We start from the raw sequence: 20657 nt of genomic DNA, 5'->3' as shown, positions 1-20657 counted from the left end.
GTAGTTGATTGTGACTTGGCCAGGAGAGAATCCCTCAGCAACTCCTCACTTTCAGGGACAGGCTATAAATGACACCAACTTGTCTGATTTATTTAATTGTAGCTAATGTCAAACCCAACTAAAGTGAAGACTTTTGGGAAACACTGTATCTTCTGCTAAGCTGTATAGTAAAGCTTAGCACAGGCAACCATGTTTCCCTATTGCCACCGGGTTGTAAACAGCAAGAGCAGAGCTTCCCCTGTGATAAGCAGAAACAAAAAAATACCTCTGGAGTAAATAAGTGATGGGTGCATTCAACACCAATTACAAAGTAAATGAGGCAGCATTGTTTTTAAGGTAGCTGTGCTTTCATGCGCTCTCTCTGACCTATTATTCCTTGAGCTTTTAGAACACGGTATAAAACCCAAGCTCCATGCTGACGAACACAAGCGTTGCAACTATCGCTGTAGTCAGTCCAAGCGGCCCTCTCCCTTGGGCCACATTATTATTTGGAATACAAGCCAAATTGTGGTTCCCTGAGCCAGCAGGGCACAAGTGAGGGCAGTGATTCATAAGGTGACTCCAGCGAGTTTGCAGATGTGCAGGCTTTCACGGAGACTGACACGCAGAAGAGAAGCTCGGGGTTGACTTTTTGAACTGGCAAGCACCCTGGCCTCGCCACCACTTCGGGGCTTAGAGGGCTGTGGAAGGGTGAAGGCTTCTGAGGATACGTGGGGACCTGACAGAATGGTGAGTTACCAGAAATAAACTCTTCAAATCAGATCACAGCCATGTCAGTAGCTTTTTGAGCAGGAAGAGGGTGATCCTGCTCTCCGCATGCTCCCCTAAATCCTTGAACTCTCCTGCCATTGGACCAGCCTTTTGGGGGCTGGGTCATCTAGGGTCTTTATTCTACCCTGGAGAGGTTGGATGAAAGTGATATTGGTCTAAAAATACAGCTCCCTGAACTTTTAAACCTTCAAATCTTTTTGATAACATGACTTTCTTAATCCTGAACTTGATTTCTTTAATTAAAAAAAAAAAAAAAATCCGTTTGTTCTGTGATATTAGTGAAGTTCAGGGGGAGCAGAATCGGGCATAGAGCAGAGCTGTGTGCAAAGAAGGAAATGGGGGAGAGTCGGTAATGATGCCCATTGCAGCCTAATGAGGTGTCTGCCAAGAAGGCCCCCACTCGGAGGTCCTTCAGACTGTGAAAGTGGCAAGCCCTGGTTATCAGGTGACATCGTACCAATTAGCTGATGTAAATGGGCATATAGGCAAGTTTGAGGTCATAAAGAGTACTCAGAGGTGAGACTGCCCCAAGAACAAGGGTCCGATTCTCCATCAGTGTGTGATTGGCAGTGATGGCAACAGACCCAGGGCTGTGGGCGAGGACCACCTTTGCCTATTTTATCATCTTGGATAAGGACTTCTTTGTAATGAGAACAAGAGTCAAGGAAAAGCCTGGAGTCTGGTAGCCATTTAGTTAAGAGAGTATAGGGCCTGATGTTGGGACTGCAGTCGGGTAAGTTCTGTTATCTTTATGTTGAAGTGTGGCAGCGGCAGAGAGAGAGAGAGCAACGAGAAGAGGTAGGCCTGTGTGATGCCCCTTGCAGTCAGCTTACTGGACGTGCCATTATACAACTGTTGTCTTCCATGACTGAAAAGCATGGTCAGAGAACCCTTTGCAAGGAAGCAAACAGCGCAAGATGAATTGTCATGACCCAAGAGGGAGCGTGCTGGCCATGCAGCACTTCAGAGGCAGAGGTGAGCCTGGAGCGAGCTCAGGCAGAGCTTCTGCGACGGTGACGAAGGCACAACAACCAGGGGACTGTTCTACCATAGAAACAAAATCTGTGTATCCAGGAAGGGGAGAACTGTTCCCTAACAGGCACTCAGAGAAAAACAAACAAGCCCCTGAAATATGCTTGCTGTCAGGCTCGGTGTTTAAACTGTGGGCCTCCTTCAGGGGACACATTCTCATGCCATTTCTCTCTTCATTTCAGCTCCCATTTTCGCCAGCAGTCATTCAACCCGAAGTGGAACAGCTGCCGGGGCCGTGCCACCCCCACATCCTGTCAGTCACCCTTCTCCGGGACATAACGTACAGGGGAGCCCGCACAACCCCCCCTCCCAGTTACCTCCACTCACAGCTGTGGACGCAGGCACTGAGAGGTAAGACCATCTGTCTCTCTCTCATAATAGGTGTCGCCGCCAAATCTCCCTCTACAGAGAAGAGCTCTGACAGTTGCTGAGTTTTATTAATAATCCGTTGTTGGGTTGAGTTACCCAGGGCTGACATTTTAAAAGTAACATACACAAAGCGTGTGGACCAAATATCTCATTATCTGTTATATATATAACAAATGAAATGATACTGGCAGCCGACAACTCGGTTGTCAGGAGTTGGAAGATGCATCGCAGTGACCCATCTTTGCCACTTTTCCTTACCTTGTTTTGGGACTCAGTTTCCAGTGAGGGAGTTGAGGGGCTCTCTGGGTATGAACGATACCATAGCCACATGGATGGCAATACAACTTTGTGCTAAGCAGCCTTCCATTATTGACAAAATGACTGAAAAAAAAAAATACAGAGGTTGGTATCGGCCCATTGTTTCTGAGATGTCATTCCATGATCACTGGCGATGGGAGTAAGTGGCAGAAGGGACCTGTTCACCTCTTGGTGGCTAGGGAGCAAAGAGAGAGGCAGGAAAGGACACTCACAATTGCCCCTTCGAAGGCATGTTGCTAGCGACCTTACTTCCGTCCACCAGGCCTCCTTCCTCAGTGCTCTACACAGGACAGGGACAATTGATCAAGGTGCAAACTGCAGCACCTTGGGAGATTAGAAAGTGACAAAAAATGTTATGTGACTGATTACAGAGTGACTGTTCACTCAATACTTTTTGTTGGTATCACCCTCCTAAAGGAATTTCTGTGGGGGGAAAATCCCTAAATAACTGTATGTTCCATGTTATTTGTACTTCTGAATTCTCCAATGGCTTTAGAGGTTCAGGGCTGAGGTTGGGTTCTCATCCCTCTGCTCCCCACATGCGTCTGTTTCTGGGAGCCACAAACCCAAATGCTTTCTCAGCCAGCGAAAAGAATGGTGGGATAGGCATCAAGAGAAAAGGACGTTTTCTCCACAGACAGTAAGGGCACTTACAAGACGGGGAGGAGGAGAGGGCGCACCGTGAGTACAAAGGTCTTGGCCTCTCCGGGTAGCAGCATGCCGGATGCACGTGGAGGGCGACTGGGTGATAGTGGGCTGGCTTCTGTGCAGCCATGTGTTTTAAACTAAGGAGTTGCCCTTATCCTTCTGGAAGTAAATAACCATTGTTCAGAGAAACACGTATTCAGATTGGCATAGAGGAAGGACTCTGCATAAGGGAGACATTTGCAGTTGGGGTGAGAGAGAGGGGAAGACACAAAGTGAAGCTATTTCAAGGTTTCTTGTGAACACCATGATGCCTTGAAGTAAGACAGAAGTAAGGAGAATTCACTCAAGAGATTTATTAGGAGGCAGAATGGCTTAAGAATAGAGAAAAGGAGCCAAACAAACACCCAAGTTATCTCTAGAAAACTCAGTCTCTAGCGAAATCTGAGAAGTGAAAAAGAGAAGGAATGAAAAACTGAACTGTGGAGCTTGGGTTTTATAGGATAATAAAAGATCCACAGGATGCGTGTGATAATTAGAAATGTAAATCAGAGCTGGGTGCAGTGGCACACACTTATAATTCCAACACTCAGGGAGGCAGAGGCAAGCAGATCTCTGTGAGTTCAAGGTCAGCCTGGTGTACAGAGTGAGTTCAGGACAGCCAAGGCTACACAGAGAAACCCTGTCTCAAAAAACCCAATAAATAAACAAATACACAAGAAAATAAAAAGAAATGTGAGTCAGAAAGTAAGAAGTCTTTTAAGTCCTGTGTCCATGGTAAAGTGTATAGCCTCCCTTTGAATGACCTGTCAGCAAAGCTGGGTCAGTGGTTAACACCCATTATGTTCATGGTCACTGGAGACAGGAAATCTATCCTTTCAGTTACCTGACGCATTCCAGAAAGCTGAGATGAGCTTATCTCCTTTAGCATTTTTACAGTTTCCAAGTGGACAAAAAAATGGTGTTCACTGTAGCATGCGGTAGCTCACCCATGGCTTCTTAGACAAACACGTGGTCACCTGGTGTGACTGAGGGATTCAGGTTGGAACCTAGAGAAGACTCAGTGGTCACAGTGATCAATGATGTAACCATGGAGGGAGACAGGAAGAGGGGCTGTGATGATATGGTCGCTCTGTGTGAATGAAAGGCATAGACATTGGCATTTTTGTGGGTTCATATTGCTGATTGCCCCTGCCACAAGGGCGTGTACCCTGACCCTACACCTGACCAAGTAGGCAAATGTGGGTTATCTCTTCCAGTCAGTCAGGTTAGAGAAGAGGATACCATGGAGAAACCCTGAATTATTCACCATGTTTGCTCTAGGGAGTGGGATGAAAACACCGAGAGGAAACGGGTTTACCTTCCGCTCCCGGTTTATGCATCTTTGCTCTGTTTGCCTGGGAAATCCCCCAGGAAAAACTCCAGCAGTTTTCTTAACGGAAGCAGGTCGATCACACTTTGCCATTTTAGTGGGACTCTGGCATCTTTTCCTGCTCTGCAGGCATTGATTCATCATTTACTTAGCTTTTGCTCGTTAATAAAATCGGCTGAGTCACTGTCAGGAGTTAGAAAAGGCCTGCCACAGCTGGCCATCTAAACGTCGAGTCCTTTGATCCTGGCCACCATAAAATGAATGTAAGTTTTCTCAACTTGATGAGAGTCTGTTTTTGTTTTTAAATACTGACTGAATGACACATCATTTCAGGGATTTGAGCCACAGCCCATCCTCTGATGTTGATTTGAACTTCTTATGGGAAGTAGTGCTTTACTGTGTCATGTTGCATGAGCCACAGGTACTTTATGTCTGTGACAGTGACTTCCCTTGAGAGGAACTTGGTGTTTTGAGATGAACTGGGTGTCTTTGGACATGTTAATTCATTGGGCTTTATAGTATGTCGGTTACATTAGCAAATTAAAAAAAAAATATTAATGGCAGCCATTCTGAAATGGAGGCATCTTTGTAGCCCCACTGACAAGTCAACTGGGTTTGTGTCACTCATCTTTGCAAGACAGTGTCAGCAGCCTCTCTTTCTTCTGAAGGCCACAAGCATGGGACACTCTGTAGTGCCAGTGACAGGAATGGGAGCTGTGGACTCCCCACAGTGGAAGGCTTGTAAAAGCTCAGGAAAGCTTTTGAAGTTTCAAACAGAAGACAGAACTGGGTCTCTTTAATACAACATATAGTCTGGCACAGGAAAAAAATGGTAGGAATTGTTGTTTTGGGAAAAGTAATCAAACTGCCTTTACCAAATAAAGACTGCCCGTTTCTTGAGCCCCTGCTAAGTACTAGAAAGCCAGGGTTTGTATATCTCTGACCAGCTGAAGCGAGTGCTTAGAGGGGCCACGTTCTAACTCATCACTGGAGACTTGGTACCATCTGCTTAGATGCTGGAGGTCAAAGTCCCCAGTTCTCATCACAGTTGGTAAAGCTCTCCATTCTGGGCAAGTCAACCTGTTCACTACTTATCGCTTACTTTGCCTGTTGCCGTGCCTTAACTCAGCCTTTCCAGCTATTATATACAGCCTTCCGTGCTCAGCTCAGCGCATCCCAGGAAGTCTCCTCATCTGTCTCTCCAGTCAGAGGCACATCCCCCGCGTGGAACCCCTGCCTTCTTAGGCTCTGTTCAGTAGAGCTACCTTCCAGCTTGAGCGAAGTTTGACTTGGGAGGGCTGACACCTGGTTTCCTCCTAAGCTTCAGAGCACTTTGCTCTGAGTTATACAATGGTATGCTCTGAGGAAGCTTTAATAGGGGAGAAAGAACATGGAAGGGAATGTCCAGGAAACAGGAAGTCAGTGCCTACCCACTGCCCCATGACAGGTTCTCATCGTATTATCTTTGATTTGTCTTATTTTGTCGGGACAGTGGTATTGAATTTTTTTTTTTTTTTTTTTTTTTTTTTGCTTCTGTCTATACCTCCTGCACACTTGAATGCAATACCTAGGTGCTTGTCTACCACATCTACCACACATTTAGCCACACACACATTGTTAAAAGGTGTGGTGCTTTCTTATGGCCATCTGCAAGCCTGGTACTCCTATCTTGTTTGCATATGTAGAATCAGACTACCTCGCTACTAGGCCTATTGCTCTCCTAGTCTTGCTCCTGAGCAAACGGAAATCTTGGTGTCTTCATCTACACAGCTTTTTCATAGCCCCACACACAATCTTTCCCCCTCTCTTTTTTATCTCCTAGTGTATGCTCAGAAGCCATAAAAATGTAACAAGATATTAAAGCTTATCAGGATCTGCCCTAGTCCTGGGGGCTCTTTGGGTCTTTGACTGGGCTGGTATTTATGAAACGTGAGATACAGTGGGCAGTGAAAACACCATGGGAAACATGATAAACCAAAGTGCTCAGTCTAAAGGGGAAAGCCAAGCCGATAAGCCATAATAACTTAGAAGACTAAAGAAAGGCTGATACAGTGGCGTAGGAGGCACAGAGCAAGAGCATCTATTCTTGGAAGGGGCGGTAGTGCAATGTCTCCCCTGAAAGTGATGCTCTGTAGGCAATAAGGATGTGTACAGATGTCGAGAGGGAAGCTAGCAAGCATGAGTGTGGCCAAGCATATAACCAAGAGTTGACCCTATATTGACCACACTAAGGAGTTTGAGGTTCTCTTGAGAACAACAAATTATTGTTTGGCCAGTACAAAACCACAGTGACTATAGAATTCATTCTAAATGTGCCTGATGTTCACCCCCAGAGGATTCAGAATGTCTCCCGAAAAAAAAAATGACAAGGAACAGGTCATTGTGGTCCTCAGTTAGACAAAGGCTGTCTTTTGTAACTCTTAGACTTAAGCCAACACTGTGAGGTTGAAGTGAATTTACTTTCTAATACAACTTGAAAGGATTATTTTTTTTTTTTGCCATTGCAAACATGTATGCTACATAGCTATAGCTTTTCACGTCGTTGAAGAGTCCCTGAGTGTCAAAAAAAAATTGAAAATTATTTATCTGTTAGAGAGAGAGAGTAACAAAGGTCTAGAAGCCAGAGGCACTCATTGGCCTTGCTTGTCTCTTATATTAGAGGAGGGTTGACTTCTGCCACACTTTCTTCGCAGGACTGTGTGCATCCTCACGTAGCTGAAATTTACTCAGGGCACATCCCCGGCTGACCCCTGACGTGTATGGCAGATGTTTTGTCATGTACACAGGGACATTCCTAACCCAGAGGGCAACAAATAAACACAGGCAACAACTCCAGCCCATCAATCATGTGACACAAAGTAAGCACCATAGCAGCAGCCTCTACCGCTGGATGATGAAGATGCCAGGGTCAGAGATGTTATCCTCACATAGCATCCCCGAGGATGTCTGTTGCCTTCTAGAAAGACGGTATCCATGGGCATTTGAGATTAAGAGGAGGAGTCTAAAATCTTCTACCTATCTCAATATGCACATATGTGTGCATGCACACACACTCATATGCGCACACATGCACACACATTGAGAATTGCTGAATATCATTTGAAAAATGAATGGATGGATTAAGCAAAACCCATTGCTAGACTGCATTTGTAATCTTCCCTGGCCTACCTCTGATTTAAATGTCCATCAGTCTCCCAGACTTTAGTATGGTTTTTGATAATGGGATCAAGAATTAATTCTGTCCCTACTTCTAACTTACTGTTAAAGACATGAAAAGCCCAGGACACAGCTCTGATCTTGTCCTCTGTCCTTGTACATCTAATTAGCTCGTGGATCTGTCTGTGGCTTTCCAGCTCAATCAGCATGATTCTTCCACTATATTTGGGCCCCGCCTGACCAGCCGTCTCAAGTGTGGCAGCTTCCTACCTATTCTCATGTGACTGATTCTGCCTGTCTAACAGTCTTCCACCCTCACTCATATCTTCAGCCTTTGCTCTGTGCCCCAAGACCTGTGCTTTCAAATGTCAATAAATCATTTATTCCTCTCTCTGCTCTCCCCCATCATACCAAGATGCCATGGTCCTTTGTGGTCTGGCTCTGGCTGTATTCCCTTTCCATTGCTTGTAGGGAGCTCTGTGGGATTTCATAGAGAGAGTAGAGGTGAGGAAAGGAGCTCCACTGTGACGATGCCTTTGCTGTTTGTGGACAAGTTAACAGTAGCCCGAGTGCGTGGTTACTGTCTGTCCTTGTATTCCCTTCCCCTTTGGGTCACTTTGGTGCCCGCTGGGGGCCTTGCTGTGAGGCTCCATGTGTACTCACCAATCAAACAGCTTCATTCCAGTACTGTTGTTTCTTCATATCAGATTATTTCCCATGTATTTTTTTAAAACATTTTTTTAAACACACTTTTATTTATTGTTTTAGCTTAAGCATAACCCCACATCAAAATCAACCATTAAGATGTCCATAAAAGTTACTGAGGTTTTTTTTTTTTTTTTTTTTTTTTCTTTTTGTTTTTTTTTTTTTTAATGCCAAGGAAGTCACTTGGACTCTAGAAGCCAAGTCAGCCATCTTTATTTTGTTCCCACATTCCAAACAAATCCACCTCCTGTTAAGGCCCAAATGATGTTTTTTTAGTCTCCTTGGGTTTTCTGTCAGGAAAGTGAGTCATGACTATAAGAGAGATTGCTTGAAGTAAACTAGAATTCCTTTCTGACCACTCCTACTCGAGCACACAAAGCAACAGAAGTACAGGACTGTTGCTAGGCTGTGGTATCACTCACACTTGCCAGTGTGTTCTCTTTGCCAACCAGTAATTCCGAGCAGAATCACATGATCGCAAGTTCCTCTTCTCTGACTTGGAACAGGCCACTCTGGAGAGAGCCTCCACTTCCTGTATTAGCAGTGTGACCCAGATTCATAACGCCATTTCTTTTCCTACATAAGGGCATTGACTGCTTCCATCGTTTTGCAAGTGAGGGGTTTTCTGTTTGTTGGTCAGGAAGGAGACTACCAAGGTGAGCAGACACTAAGAGGCAGTGGTTTATGGATGAGGTTTTTGAGGTGTTTGTTTTTTCTGAGAAATGCCTTGGGTTGCTTTTCTGTGTAATTGCAAGGAAGAAGAAAAGCCCCCACATTGTAGTCAACACGAGAGCAAATGGTTAGGAACATTCTCTTAGACGTATATTCACTTCTGGAACAGATGCTTCCTTTAGAAACAGAAACAAGTGTAATTTCCAAAGAGATGTTTATCAGTTGAGCAAAAGACTCATCCAACAGGGCCCAGGAATTGACACCAAGTAGGGAGCTGAGTCTCTGGAAGAATGGGGTGTTCCACCAAGAAGCTCTTTGATAACAATGACTAATGCTAAGTCCTCGCACTTGGGACTTGTCTTTGCTGAGTGAAGGTGCTCCAGATGCAAGGTGACAGTAAATGGCCAAGGAGTTACTCTCTTCCCACCCAGGAGAAGCATGAGCTCTTTTCTGATTGGTTGTGGCCTTTAAAACACTGATTCCTTCCATTGACTTGTCTAGTCATCTACTGAGCCTTACATTCAAGAGAATAGCGAAGATTCCTGAATAGTTACCTGATGTTCCAAAGATGGGGGGGGGGGGGAACCACCCACGTCCAAACAGTGACTCAGATACTACCTCTCAGATAGTTTGCTAAAATTCACAGATTATAGTGGTTGTTGTAGTCTCATTTGGCACCGGCTTTTGAATGTATCTAACCATATAAGGCACAAGTCACACTTAAACTTGATCCTCAAAGGTACATAGATGTTAAAGAAACTGTTTGCATTTTGATGCCATGAGGAAAAGTTTAGGGTAGTCCGTGTAGGATATCCTTGTGCCCCTTTCTCATGTTTAGGCAAAATAAACATCTTTTTTTCTTGCTAGCATATTCTCGTTATCGTGTCTTCTGGTGTTACTCTCTGATGACACATTCATTCTGTCAGAAAGCACATTGAACATGGCTGCCATGCTGAGCAAGAGACAGACACCTTGCTGGAGGGCACTGAGCTAACCCACTTGGTTAAGCCCACTCACAGCAACCTAGGAAGACTGGCATCACTGCAGAAATGTTCTTTTCAGAACATTTTTTTTTTTTAAATCAAATGTCCAAGACTACCCCAGACAAAATTTCTTTTTGGTTAGTACTCTTTTGAAGGAGAATTTGGCAGAATCAGAGACTTTTTTTTTTCCCTCCCATTCATATCAGATTCTGGAACAGAAAAAAATGACTGAGTCACAGCCAACCCTGGAGTCCAGATATTTCAGAAATCTCAGCTCTTGTTTCTGCAGAATTCATTGCTCTTGTGTACCATAGATCTCTTCTCTGTCCCCCGTTTTACTTTTCCACAAAGGAAAACAGCAGTACCCTTGGCAGTACTTCAGAGTTTACCAGAAAAAAAAAATACATGTTTATATATAATTCTTAGCCTTTGGCATTGATTATTTTCTTAACTTTATAGCTTGTTCCCTGTACCCAAATGGAATAACTCTCCTGCAGGTCACTTTGTATACTCCATTTCCATAAGTGCTCACTCAGTATAATATATTATTGGATCACATTTTAAAGCCCTATGATCATTTCACACACTTGTATCATGTTCCCAAGAAGCTTGGGGATCAGTTTTAGGTCCTGAGCTCCTCCGTTTTGATGAGTTGTTTGCAGTAATTATTGACCCAGCTGTTTAGAAGGAGACAGAGCTCTCCTTTCCAGAGCACTGGTTTGGCTCCTTGACTGAAGACCAACTCCTTGGATGAACACACAGCTCTTGGCCAGCATTGGTTCTGCCCAGATGGACGGTTTTACAATTACCCACACCTCCCAGCAGACGGTTCTTCATTACTGAGAGCTGCCCCCAATTGTCCCAGAAGCCGAATTCAATCTGCAGTTCCCCCAGTAACGTGCTGTGATTCATTTGGGGACAAATCTGGATTGAACTGAGTCCAAGTGTCTCTTTTGTGAGACAGAAGGGAAGTATAAGTAGATACTATAGTCACCGAGATGAATCAGCCAGGAATTCATGAAGTGATTCATAAATCGTTATAAAGACCACTAAAGTCCACTAAAATGGAGAGCTGACTGGCTATACAAAGTGCAGTATTATCATTGGGCTGGTTTTTTTTTTTTTTTTTTTTTTTTTTAGATGTTAAATCAGATGTGAAATCCTTAAAACTGTGCTTTTCTTTTTACCTTTTTGAAAAGGATTTCTCCCCCTACCCTTGCAGTGGACCAACGGCAAGCCATTTTTCATTGATTAGTTTTCACAGATGAATTTTAAAACCCCCACAGATGATACCCTACAGTTCCTTGGAGAAAAAAAAAAGTCTCAGTGCAGATCTATCGTAGGGCAGTTTGTATCCATTAGTTCTGCTCCCAGGCAGCAAATCAATAATATTTTTGTGTGGGTACAATGAAACTAGCTGTTCATGCATTCTCTCTCTCTTTTTTTTTTTTTTGGTAGGTCTACAGCCCCAATGTAAGACAAAGAGGATTGGGGGAAACTATCCAAACACGTACCAGTCAACATGTACTCTAACTGACCATGAAAACGCACAAGTCTCCCCTTTCTGCAGTGTAAAAACCCAGAGCAGTGCTATAACAAAGCCCCACATGGCTGACTGGAACCATTGTGTGCATAGCACAAGTGGACGAAAGTAAGGCACGCAGGACATGTGTGTGACCTGCAAGGCAGTCGTCAGCAAATTTTATTTTCAAAAACATATCTTAAAGCTCATGTCATATTAGTCTAGGCTCATAGACAAGGAAAGGAGCCTTAGCCTAGAAGAGTGTCCGTTGGGGAGACTAGTGCCCGAACTGCTTGTGCAGGAAGAACTTGTTAGATTGCACAGGCTCACTAAAACCAAGGAGCAACACATTCGTCGTCGATTTTTTTTTTTTAAGGCAGTGGGTTACCGATACACTTTCCACTGAATAATGATAAAGATTAAAATGTCCTATGCCCTTACGAGTCACCTCCCATTTCTCTCTGACCCACTGGCTTGGTTTGAATCCGAGAAGAGAAGTGTGCCATGACTTCCTATAAGTAGTGTGTGGGGAAGTAGATTATCATGGTAGAGGAAGTACCTTCACCATTCTTGACCTTTTATTCTCATCCAGAAAGGGCACTCCAGAGCCCCTCCACCTGGAATGGTCCATGATGGTTCTCAGATACTAAGTCAGCACCAAGACCCTTACAGACCCCCAAGACTCACTCCTCCTGGAGCTGGAAAATGAACCACATTCGTCAATGTTAGTTCCCATATTGGAAATGTCAAGAGAGAAAAGGTTTCCTTGGCTTTCCACGCCACCCCCTCCCCCCGTTCTGAGCCTTCCATAAGTGTTCTAACTTAGCACGAGGACCATAATCCTGAGTAGTTCTTAGGTTCTGGGTCGCCAAAAACCATACGCTAGGGATGCCCTACAGCAGCGAGTCTCAATCTTCCCAATGCTGTGACTCTTTAATTCAGTTATGTATGTTATGGTGACCCACAACCATAAAAATTATTCCATTGCTACTTCAGAACTAACGTTGCTATAGTTGTGAATCATACTATAAATAGCTGTGTTTTCTGATGGTCTTAGATAACCCCCCAAAGGGGTTACAACCTACAGATTGAGAACCAGTTTCCTCATGAACTCTGGTACCCCATTTTTGACTATATCCCCTTGATGGGGAGGCCTGGTGGCACTCAGAGGAAGGATAACAGGCTACCAAGAAGAGACTTGATACCCTATGAGCATATACAGGGGGAATAGGTTCCCCCTTAGTCACAGACATAGGGGAGGAGAGTAGGGGAAAAATGGGAGGGAGGGAGGGAGGAATGGGAGGATACAGGGATGGGCTAACAATTGAGATGTAATATGAGTAAATTAATAAAATATTTTTTTTTTAAAGAGAACCAGTGTTCTCATGGATGCTCATTTAGATCAGTCGTCCATTCCCTCGGCATGCAGTGATCACCTAAAAGCTGTCAGACATTCCTAGTTTTAAGGTCACTGATAGCCATGATTTCCAAATGTCAACTTCTGCACAGTGTACCATCAGATCTACTGCTGGTTTTTCTCTGTAACACTCACTTGCTAGCCCAACACTGTGTTTTACTTAGTCTTAGATCTACCTGCTTGATTCCTTTCATTAACTCCCAGAAATAAAGAAGCGTTGCTCTGCCCTTGGCACTTAAAACAGCTCTATATTCAGTTGGCCAGTGCCTAGTTTATATCTCCTGAATGAAAAAAAAATCATAATTAATCTCATGCTTTGCAGTTCTGAGGGAAATGAGGCTATCTTTGTTTTACACTTGGCTATGGAAGCTGGGAGAGTTAGAGGATTTATTCAGACTTACTTATCTAGTAAAAAGAAAGTACCACAGTCCAAGCCTGTGTGCTCTGACGTCTGATCTGTCTTGTCTTTCTGCGTCCACTTGTTTGACCATCCCTTCTCAGTTTTCTGCATGTGAACTTGGAGTGTGCTCGTCCCCCCCCCCCCTTGGGACCTACTGTCTGGTGATAGTCGAGGATTAGGTCCTGCATCTTGAAGAAGGGGGACCTCTTTATGCTGTCCTGCCTACCCGTTGCCATTGGGGGTCGTGATGTTAGTCAAAGTAGGACAAGGAAAGTAGGAAAGGGGCCTGTAAGAGGAAAGAGCAGCACTAGGTGATCAGCTGGCTTCTGAGGTGTGAATAAACGAGTGTTTACAAGACCCTTTAAGTCCCCCCTTTGCAAGAGGATGTGTATGGGGCTTCGAAGCCTTCTCCGTGCCTCCTTTTCTTGGCAAACCATTGCTCATTATAAGGTCATACAACTCCCCACCAAGTGAGTGGAAATGGTTGACTCAGTTCTGGTTTGCTTTTGTGTGTTCTGTTTCTGGTAAGTGGGTATTTTTCCCCTACTCTGTTATGTGCCTGTTTATACAGCAGTCATCTCTTTTGAGGCCCTATGAAAGGCACTTGCAGCATAAGTGGAAGAAAATCTCTGAAATGACCATTGCAGATCTTCAGCTGGCATAGGAAGATCTTTCTTATGCCTCTTGGATACAGTGTAACTCAGAATAGATAGAGAGGTACTGCTGTGACCTGATGTATTTAGGGAATGAAATACTCTGTAGAGGAAAAAATAGAAATAACTATAACCTGTCATTAGCATTGAATTTTTTTATTAGATCCAAAATGTGTAGCATTGAATTTTTTTATTTTAGCATCAAAAATATTTTCTACATCATCACCCCATGATTTTTCTTCTTCTTCTTCTTTTCTTCTTCTTCTTCTTCTTCTTCTTCTTCTTCTTCTTCTTCTTCTTCTTCTTCTTCTTCTTCTTCCTCCTCCTCCTCCTCCTCCTCCTCCTCCTCCTCCTCCTCCTCCTCCTCCCCTCTCCTTACCCCCTCCTCGCCCTGCTCCTCCACATCCCATAACCTGTACAAATTACACAGAACATGCTCATTTAGATACAAATTGAGGCTCAGATTGGAAAATCGCTTCAGACACTTAGGAGACAGGACAGGGAGGCTCCCCTTCTCTGCAGCCACAGTAGGAAAGGTGGTAGCAACTCACAGGCTTCAGTCTCCTTTTTCATCCTCTGTTGGTTTATGTTGTATAAAATGGTCTAAAACTACTAGATTTCTTGGGTTCTGTGGATTCTTGATTTGAGTTGGTAACATCTGTCTTTCCTGGTATATGCTGTTTTCAGATGTGTCTGAGGCCCCCGCCCCTTACTGCAGGATCTGTCTTCACTTTCCACACTTCAGCCATAACCTCTGAGCCTAATTAGCTGTTCTCCTCTACATTAAGCTCTGAGCAAGCCACTGAGCACTTATAAATTAACAGAGAGGTCAGAAGTTTTAGTTAAAATACTATGTGGTGCTTTTAGGCAGAAGTAAAACTGATTCTAAAAATGCTAGGATGAAAATAACAAAATGTTTTTAATTGATTCTTGTAAATTAGTATAAATTGATTTTGTTCTTAAAAATCATTCCTGTTTATAAAGAGAGTTATTGCTCTGGAATTTTAATCTGTTGGTTCTTACTTGTTTCCTTATTTTTGGCAGTTACCTGATACGTATGATCACTTCTTATCATAAGTAATTTCTCTGTATATGCAAAAGTTATAACTTTTGTAATGACTCCTTTTAAATCGAGGGCTACTTTATGAAGATTTCACTTAGAAGAATTTGTATTTAAAATTTCATTAATATTTTATGTGAGGTTAAATCTTTGTTTTTAAGTTATGTTATCTCTGTGCTGTGTAGTCTTGACTGTGTGAGGAAAAGAGAAGACGCCTAAAATAGCAAAGAACAAGCAAAGGTTAAGTGGAATATTTTACTCTACCAGGTCATGAAATAATGCTAAAACCTTGGCATATGCCTACCACATTTCCCCTTTTATTTATCCTTATTCACTCTATTGAATAATATGTAGCAGGCAAGAACATATGGCCAGGAACCAGAAAATGTGGTAAGAATCATTTGGAATGAGCACATAATTACATAAAGGTATATACATATAGAATCTATACTCAGAGTAATATAAGCTACGTTATAGATGACAAAATATTTTAATAAATTAATTATACTGTTATAGTTGTGTGGTCTCCATTCTTAGTGTTCTTAATTTAACCTTTGGCCACATCACTGCAAATGATAAAAGCATTTAATTTTTACTTTGAAGAGCCTTGGGCTCTCTTTGTATTCTTTGTACCCGACTCCTATTCCCTGCCGATGCAGCTCATGTGAGTCAGATGTACCCTGTTGTTTGTCATAGGTTATGTCCTCAGATTGTACCAGGGTCCCCAGACAATACCAACTTGGCTGGCCCCTCACTGCTTTGCTCCTTTGGTCATAGAACTGAAAGAAGGCAGCAGACGTACCAGAAAATGAGACCAGAGGAACTTCTAGGTGGTTGTGCCTTTTATTCTCAAACAAAGAAGGAAAACAAGAGAGCCAAAGGGCCTTAATTACTTTGTCTCTCAAAGTTGAAATATCTCTGTGATTACATGGTGATGACATAGATCAGACCCTTCTCCCTCCAACGCAGAGGACCAAGAATAGGGGATCAGGGTCGGGTACCAGTATAGACTCCATCTCTCTCTAAAGTCTGTGAGTTCACAGTTGCTCATTCCTCTCCTACAAGCTCAGAGCTACTTTGGAGACACAATAAGGACATGTTCCCCAGAAAATAGCCTCCATATGGGGCATCCTGGCTTAAGGGTTTTACTAGATGTTCTTAGGGTGGTGCCAGGATTTGTTTGCTGTGTTTTCTCCCAGGGCCACTCAGCATAGCTTTTCAGGATAATCCCAATTAAGAGGATGTGCTCAGAAAAATGCACATTTACCAGCACAGGACACGCAGCTGCTACTCTCTTTCCATGGGATGGAAACCTAAGGACCAGTTCGTAGGCATCCTTTCACATCTGGTTTTCATAGATGCTCTGACCTCTTTGCTCTGAGTCCCTCTCTTCCTCTTGGTTCCTAGGCAACCTTCTTTCTTAATCTCACTACACTTCACAGGCAAAATGCAAAGGGAGTGTGGCATTTTGTCCCATACTCTCTCACACGCTTAACGTAAATGTGGAAGCTCTGCCTTCTTAGATATGCTAGCTCAGAACCTTTTGAATTACTTTGTAAACTTGTCCGGTGTACCTTCTCTGTTTCTCAGCTATGCCCTGCCTTTTGAAGTCATTTGTTCCCTATAAAAAATAATGTCACAGATGCCCCAGTTCAGACTAGAGCTTTTCTTCCGCACAGTAGAAACCGACACCAACGAAATGTTTTCATGTTGATGAACTTTGAGGAGGTTAAATACTTCACCGCTAGTATGTTTTTACCCAAAATTGTTTTGCTGCTTATTCTCATGGGCTTGAAAGGCCCCTGCTTCTTTCTCCATCATAAACATCCCTGTCCCCTGCCGAACCAACAAATTAAGCGTCCCGTTAATTCCTCTATGGATGTTCCCAGCTTTAGGGCCTCACAGGTCTACCTTCCTTCATCATTTAGACGGCAAAGGCCATTCTAAATCTTGTGAGTCAGAACCTGCTGGTCTTCCTTCACAAGAAGATGAACATACAGTTGTTGAAGGTTCCTGGGGATTTCTCCTTGTTTAAATGCCAGTACTTCTCTTTTCAGAAGCCAGTGGTAGAGTGCATGCGTAGCATACGCAAGGCATCGGATTCAACAAAACCAAAAACCCCAACCAGCTTGTAATTGTTACACGTTCCTACAAAGAATGCCGTACATTGCATTCCCTCCACACCATCAGGAATGTCCTCTGCCCAGCACAGAACCAGGCTGGCCTCTCAGGTTCTGGGTTTCAAGGCACATTTTGACCTTTGAGGTTTTACATTACTTTACTCTTGGCAAGAGAGAATATATTGTTTAGGAGTCTCCAGTTAGGAGAGGGTCATACTAAGGACCCATAACACTTCTTGGACCTCAGATATGCCTTACAAAACAAAATGTTTATGAGCTAAGTGTAAATGACTCAGAAACATACGAATTGAATTTCCCCTAAAATGTGAACGGATTTTAAAATTAGCAGGAAAAGGGCCTGGCAAAAGATATGCTTTGAATTTCACAAAGCCCAGAGGATTTGCAATACAGTTTAAGAAACTTGACAAACCCAAACTGTGACTAAGATATGCTTTGTTGGCACATCTTTTCTTCCCTCTGTTTCTCAGAGACGGGCTTGGTTGTTGGACGGGAGAGAGAAGGGTTCGGAAGGGTTTTTGAGAGAGCGGATTGTCATGCTTGTGTGGGGCCAGAACGGGGACTTCACGGGCTTTGAAGAGTTGGTCATGCTGCCTTTTGTAATCGTTTTCCCAGGTTTGCACCTCCGACTCCGTCTCCTCACCACATCAGTCCGGGAAGGGTTCCAGCTCCTCCTCCGTCACTGCTACAGAGAGCACAGCCTCCCCACAACCAGCAGCCACCAGGCTCACTCCTGAAGTCCTACCAGCCAGAAACCAACTCTTCTTTTCAGCCAAATGGTATCCACGTCCAGGGTAAGGAGGAGCTGGCAGCCCTTGGAGTTTGGAAAGGCAGCGTTTGCTGTCGCTTTCAATCAAGTGTCCTAGGGTCAAGTTGTGGATCTCCAGTGTTCTATTTTACATCAGGCATAAGCATTTAGAAAATTTCCCCCAAATAGCACACACTTATAAGATATGGAATCCTACAGTATTTTCCTCAGATGACCTGGCTTGTGGCACCCATAGTTGTCAGCCCAAGGTGATTGCTTGTGTTCCCATTGTTGTGACAAGGGCAGGCTCTAGCAATAGCATCTTGCTCCTGAATGAGTGGGAGACAGTGTAAGAAGCTCCAGGAGCGCTGACCCTTTCCAGTAAGCCTTCTCTGGTTCCCCAGCTGTGTCATCTCCCCTGGCCCTGAACTTACTGTGTCTCATATGTATTTCTTTGGTAGGACTTCCATTCTCTCCTCTCCATCTTGTAGTTCATCTGAATAAAACATATCTCCTTTATTAATATATAAACTTGCTTATGAGGCCAGAATTGGCTGACCCATCACCATATATCTTACGGAACCCAATGCATTTCTTCACCTGTAGTGATGATTCTATGTATTTACATACAAGGAAAAGAACATAAGGACTCGAGAAATCACAGTGAGTTACTTTTTGTGTCAGTGCTGTGTTCAGCAAGGACCGTGCTTGGAGGACTGAGTCAACTTTCATTTGTTTTCTCTATTCAAACTGATTACACCAGTTCAAGCACATGCCTAGAGGGCTTCCACAGACCACTGAAATGCCAAGCCACTCCAACTGCCAAAGCCTTTTACTTCCTGTTGTCAGCATTCCATGCAAGCAGAAGTGATGCCGTGCACTGAGACGCCAGATGATTCTAAAAGTGGATCTTGTCATCTTCCTCTTCTCACTGATGCCATATATTTATATGGGCTACCACTTGGAAGTAACGTAGGATGGCCTCCCAAGCCAGTGTTGACTCTGCGTGTGAATACGATCCCTAGACAGTAGACTCCAACAGGACTGTGCTGCTAAACTTGGTCAAGAGCCTCAAAGCAGAGTCCTGAGCAGCGGGAAAAAGGCAAGAAAACGACAGTGGCCGTCTGTAGGGAAGGTGGACATTGACAAGCCAGGGTCATTGGCTCAGTGTCATTCTTCCATCTCCCCCACTCCGCACTTGTCCACTATTTCCCAACAAAGCATAGACTTTTCCATTCCATGGTAGTTTACACTTTTTTCTACTTGTGAGCATCTTTCTGCATTTCTGTTATGCCAGGAGAGGATTTTGAAAGTGCTTGCTATAGGTGCATAGGTGAGATATATAAAAAAGGAAAAGGAGTTCTCTTCCTGGGCAGGGAAGCCGCTTGTCTGATGAAGGGAGACCCAAGGCCGTGTTCTGGAAAGCTACTTGCACCCCTCTAGGAGGGAGGTTGGCAGCTCAGACATGGGCTCTGTGGAAGTCAGAGTAAGCCATTTCCATGAAACACCGTTTTAATGTCCAAATTTCAACACTGCTGATATCTGGGTCTATCTCTCAGCCAGTGCATCCCGTAGTTGGCGGCTGTTGGCGGTGGCTTAGGTCCAGTGAAACACAGTCTACCCTGCTTCAATTACAGCTAGGAAAACAGTGTTTAAAAACTTGAAAACTTAACCTACAGGTAGAAAACCTAACCAGAAAGAAATTTAGCTAAAATGCTGATACATTGTCTTTAATCAAGCTAACACTTGCCGCCCCACCCCCATCACATCCTTATTTCCTAAGAAAACTTTGTAAGAGGGTTGTGAAGGGGGCCAGTACTAACTAATGGGACTCCCGTCGACTCTGAACTCCACGTGCATGGGCAGGGTTTGTGCCTTGGTTCACAGTTGCCAGTGAGGACAGTGTCATCTCTCTCCTTTCTTCATTTGTTACAAGAAGCTGATGAGAAAAGTGCCAGGGGCAGGTGTGTGCTCAGCTCATTGCAGTCTCATCTTCCTCCCTTCTCTTTTCTTTATCAGCTCTGAGAACAAGGCTCATGTTTGTAGCCTGGGGGATGGGGGGATGGGAGATGGGGGCGGAGCATGATACTTGGTGCCAAGTAGGCATTTAACAAGTATTTACTGGATAAGTAATTGGCACCTTCTCATTGAGCAGATAAATAATAAACCGAGAGGACCCAGAGAGCATCCTCCATGTTCCTTCGGCAAATTCTCTTTCTCTACATTTCTCCTTTGAAAGATAAACAATGAATATATTTCAGCTTTAAAATGTTGGACTTTCTTTTTTAACCTTCCACTGTCTTAATTGTTAAAAACTTGTATAGCCAAAGAGAAACAGATACTATCAGCCATAAATTACATTCAGGATATAGTTCAGGAAAATGAAAATTCATGAGTTGCTCCAGGAAGATGGCCAAGTAGCTACTATGATGAGATTGCAAAGAAACTGCCCATGCTTTAGTCATCGGTGAAGGGATAGGGACACAGATGCAGCCTTGTCCTTACTAAGCAAGTTCCTGAGGTGGGGAAGGATCCCTGTGCCAGCATTTCTCACCAACCAGTCCTTAGATAAGGACAAAAATGTATGTGCTGGGTTTCTTGTTTTGTTTTTCCTTTTGTGTTGTTGTTGTTTGGGTTTTTGTTTGGTTGGTTGGTTTTAGTTTTTCTAAACAGGGTTTCTCTGTCCAGCCCTGACT

The 20657-nt window shown here is 43.7% G+C and overlaps 1 protein-coding gene across 2 annotated transcripts in view; it reads left to right on the top strand.

The window, feature by feature from the left end:
- Window positions 1–20657, top strand: part of Glis3 (GLIS family zinc finger 3) — a 407159-nt gene that overhangs the window by 367675 nt on the left and 18827 nt on the right. For both annotated transcript variants that reach the window (XM_051146301.1, XM_051146302.1), the window contains 2 exons: window positions 1986–2154; window positions 17829–18007. In XM_051146301.1, coding sequence (XP_051002258.1) covers window positions 1986–2154; window positions 17829–18007 — 348 coding nt within the window. The remainder of the gene's footprint in view (window positions 1–1985; window positions 2155–17828; window positions 18008–20657) is intronic.

This window comes from Acomys russatus, chromosome 5 (assembly GCF_903995435.1).
Source record: "Acomys russatus chromosome 5, mAcoRus1.1, whole genome shotgun sequence".
Lineage (NCBI taxonomy): Eukaryota > Metazoa > Chordata > Mammalia > Rodentia > Muridae > Acomys > Acomys russatus.
Note: the sequence above shows the minus strand (reverse complement) of the source record. Positions and strands in the feature narration are given on the sequence as shown.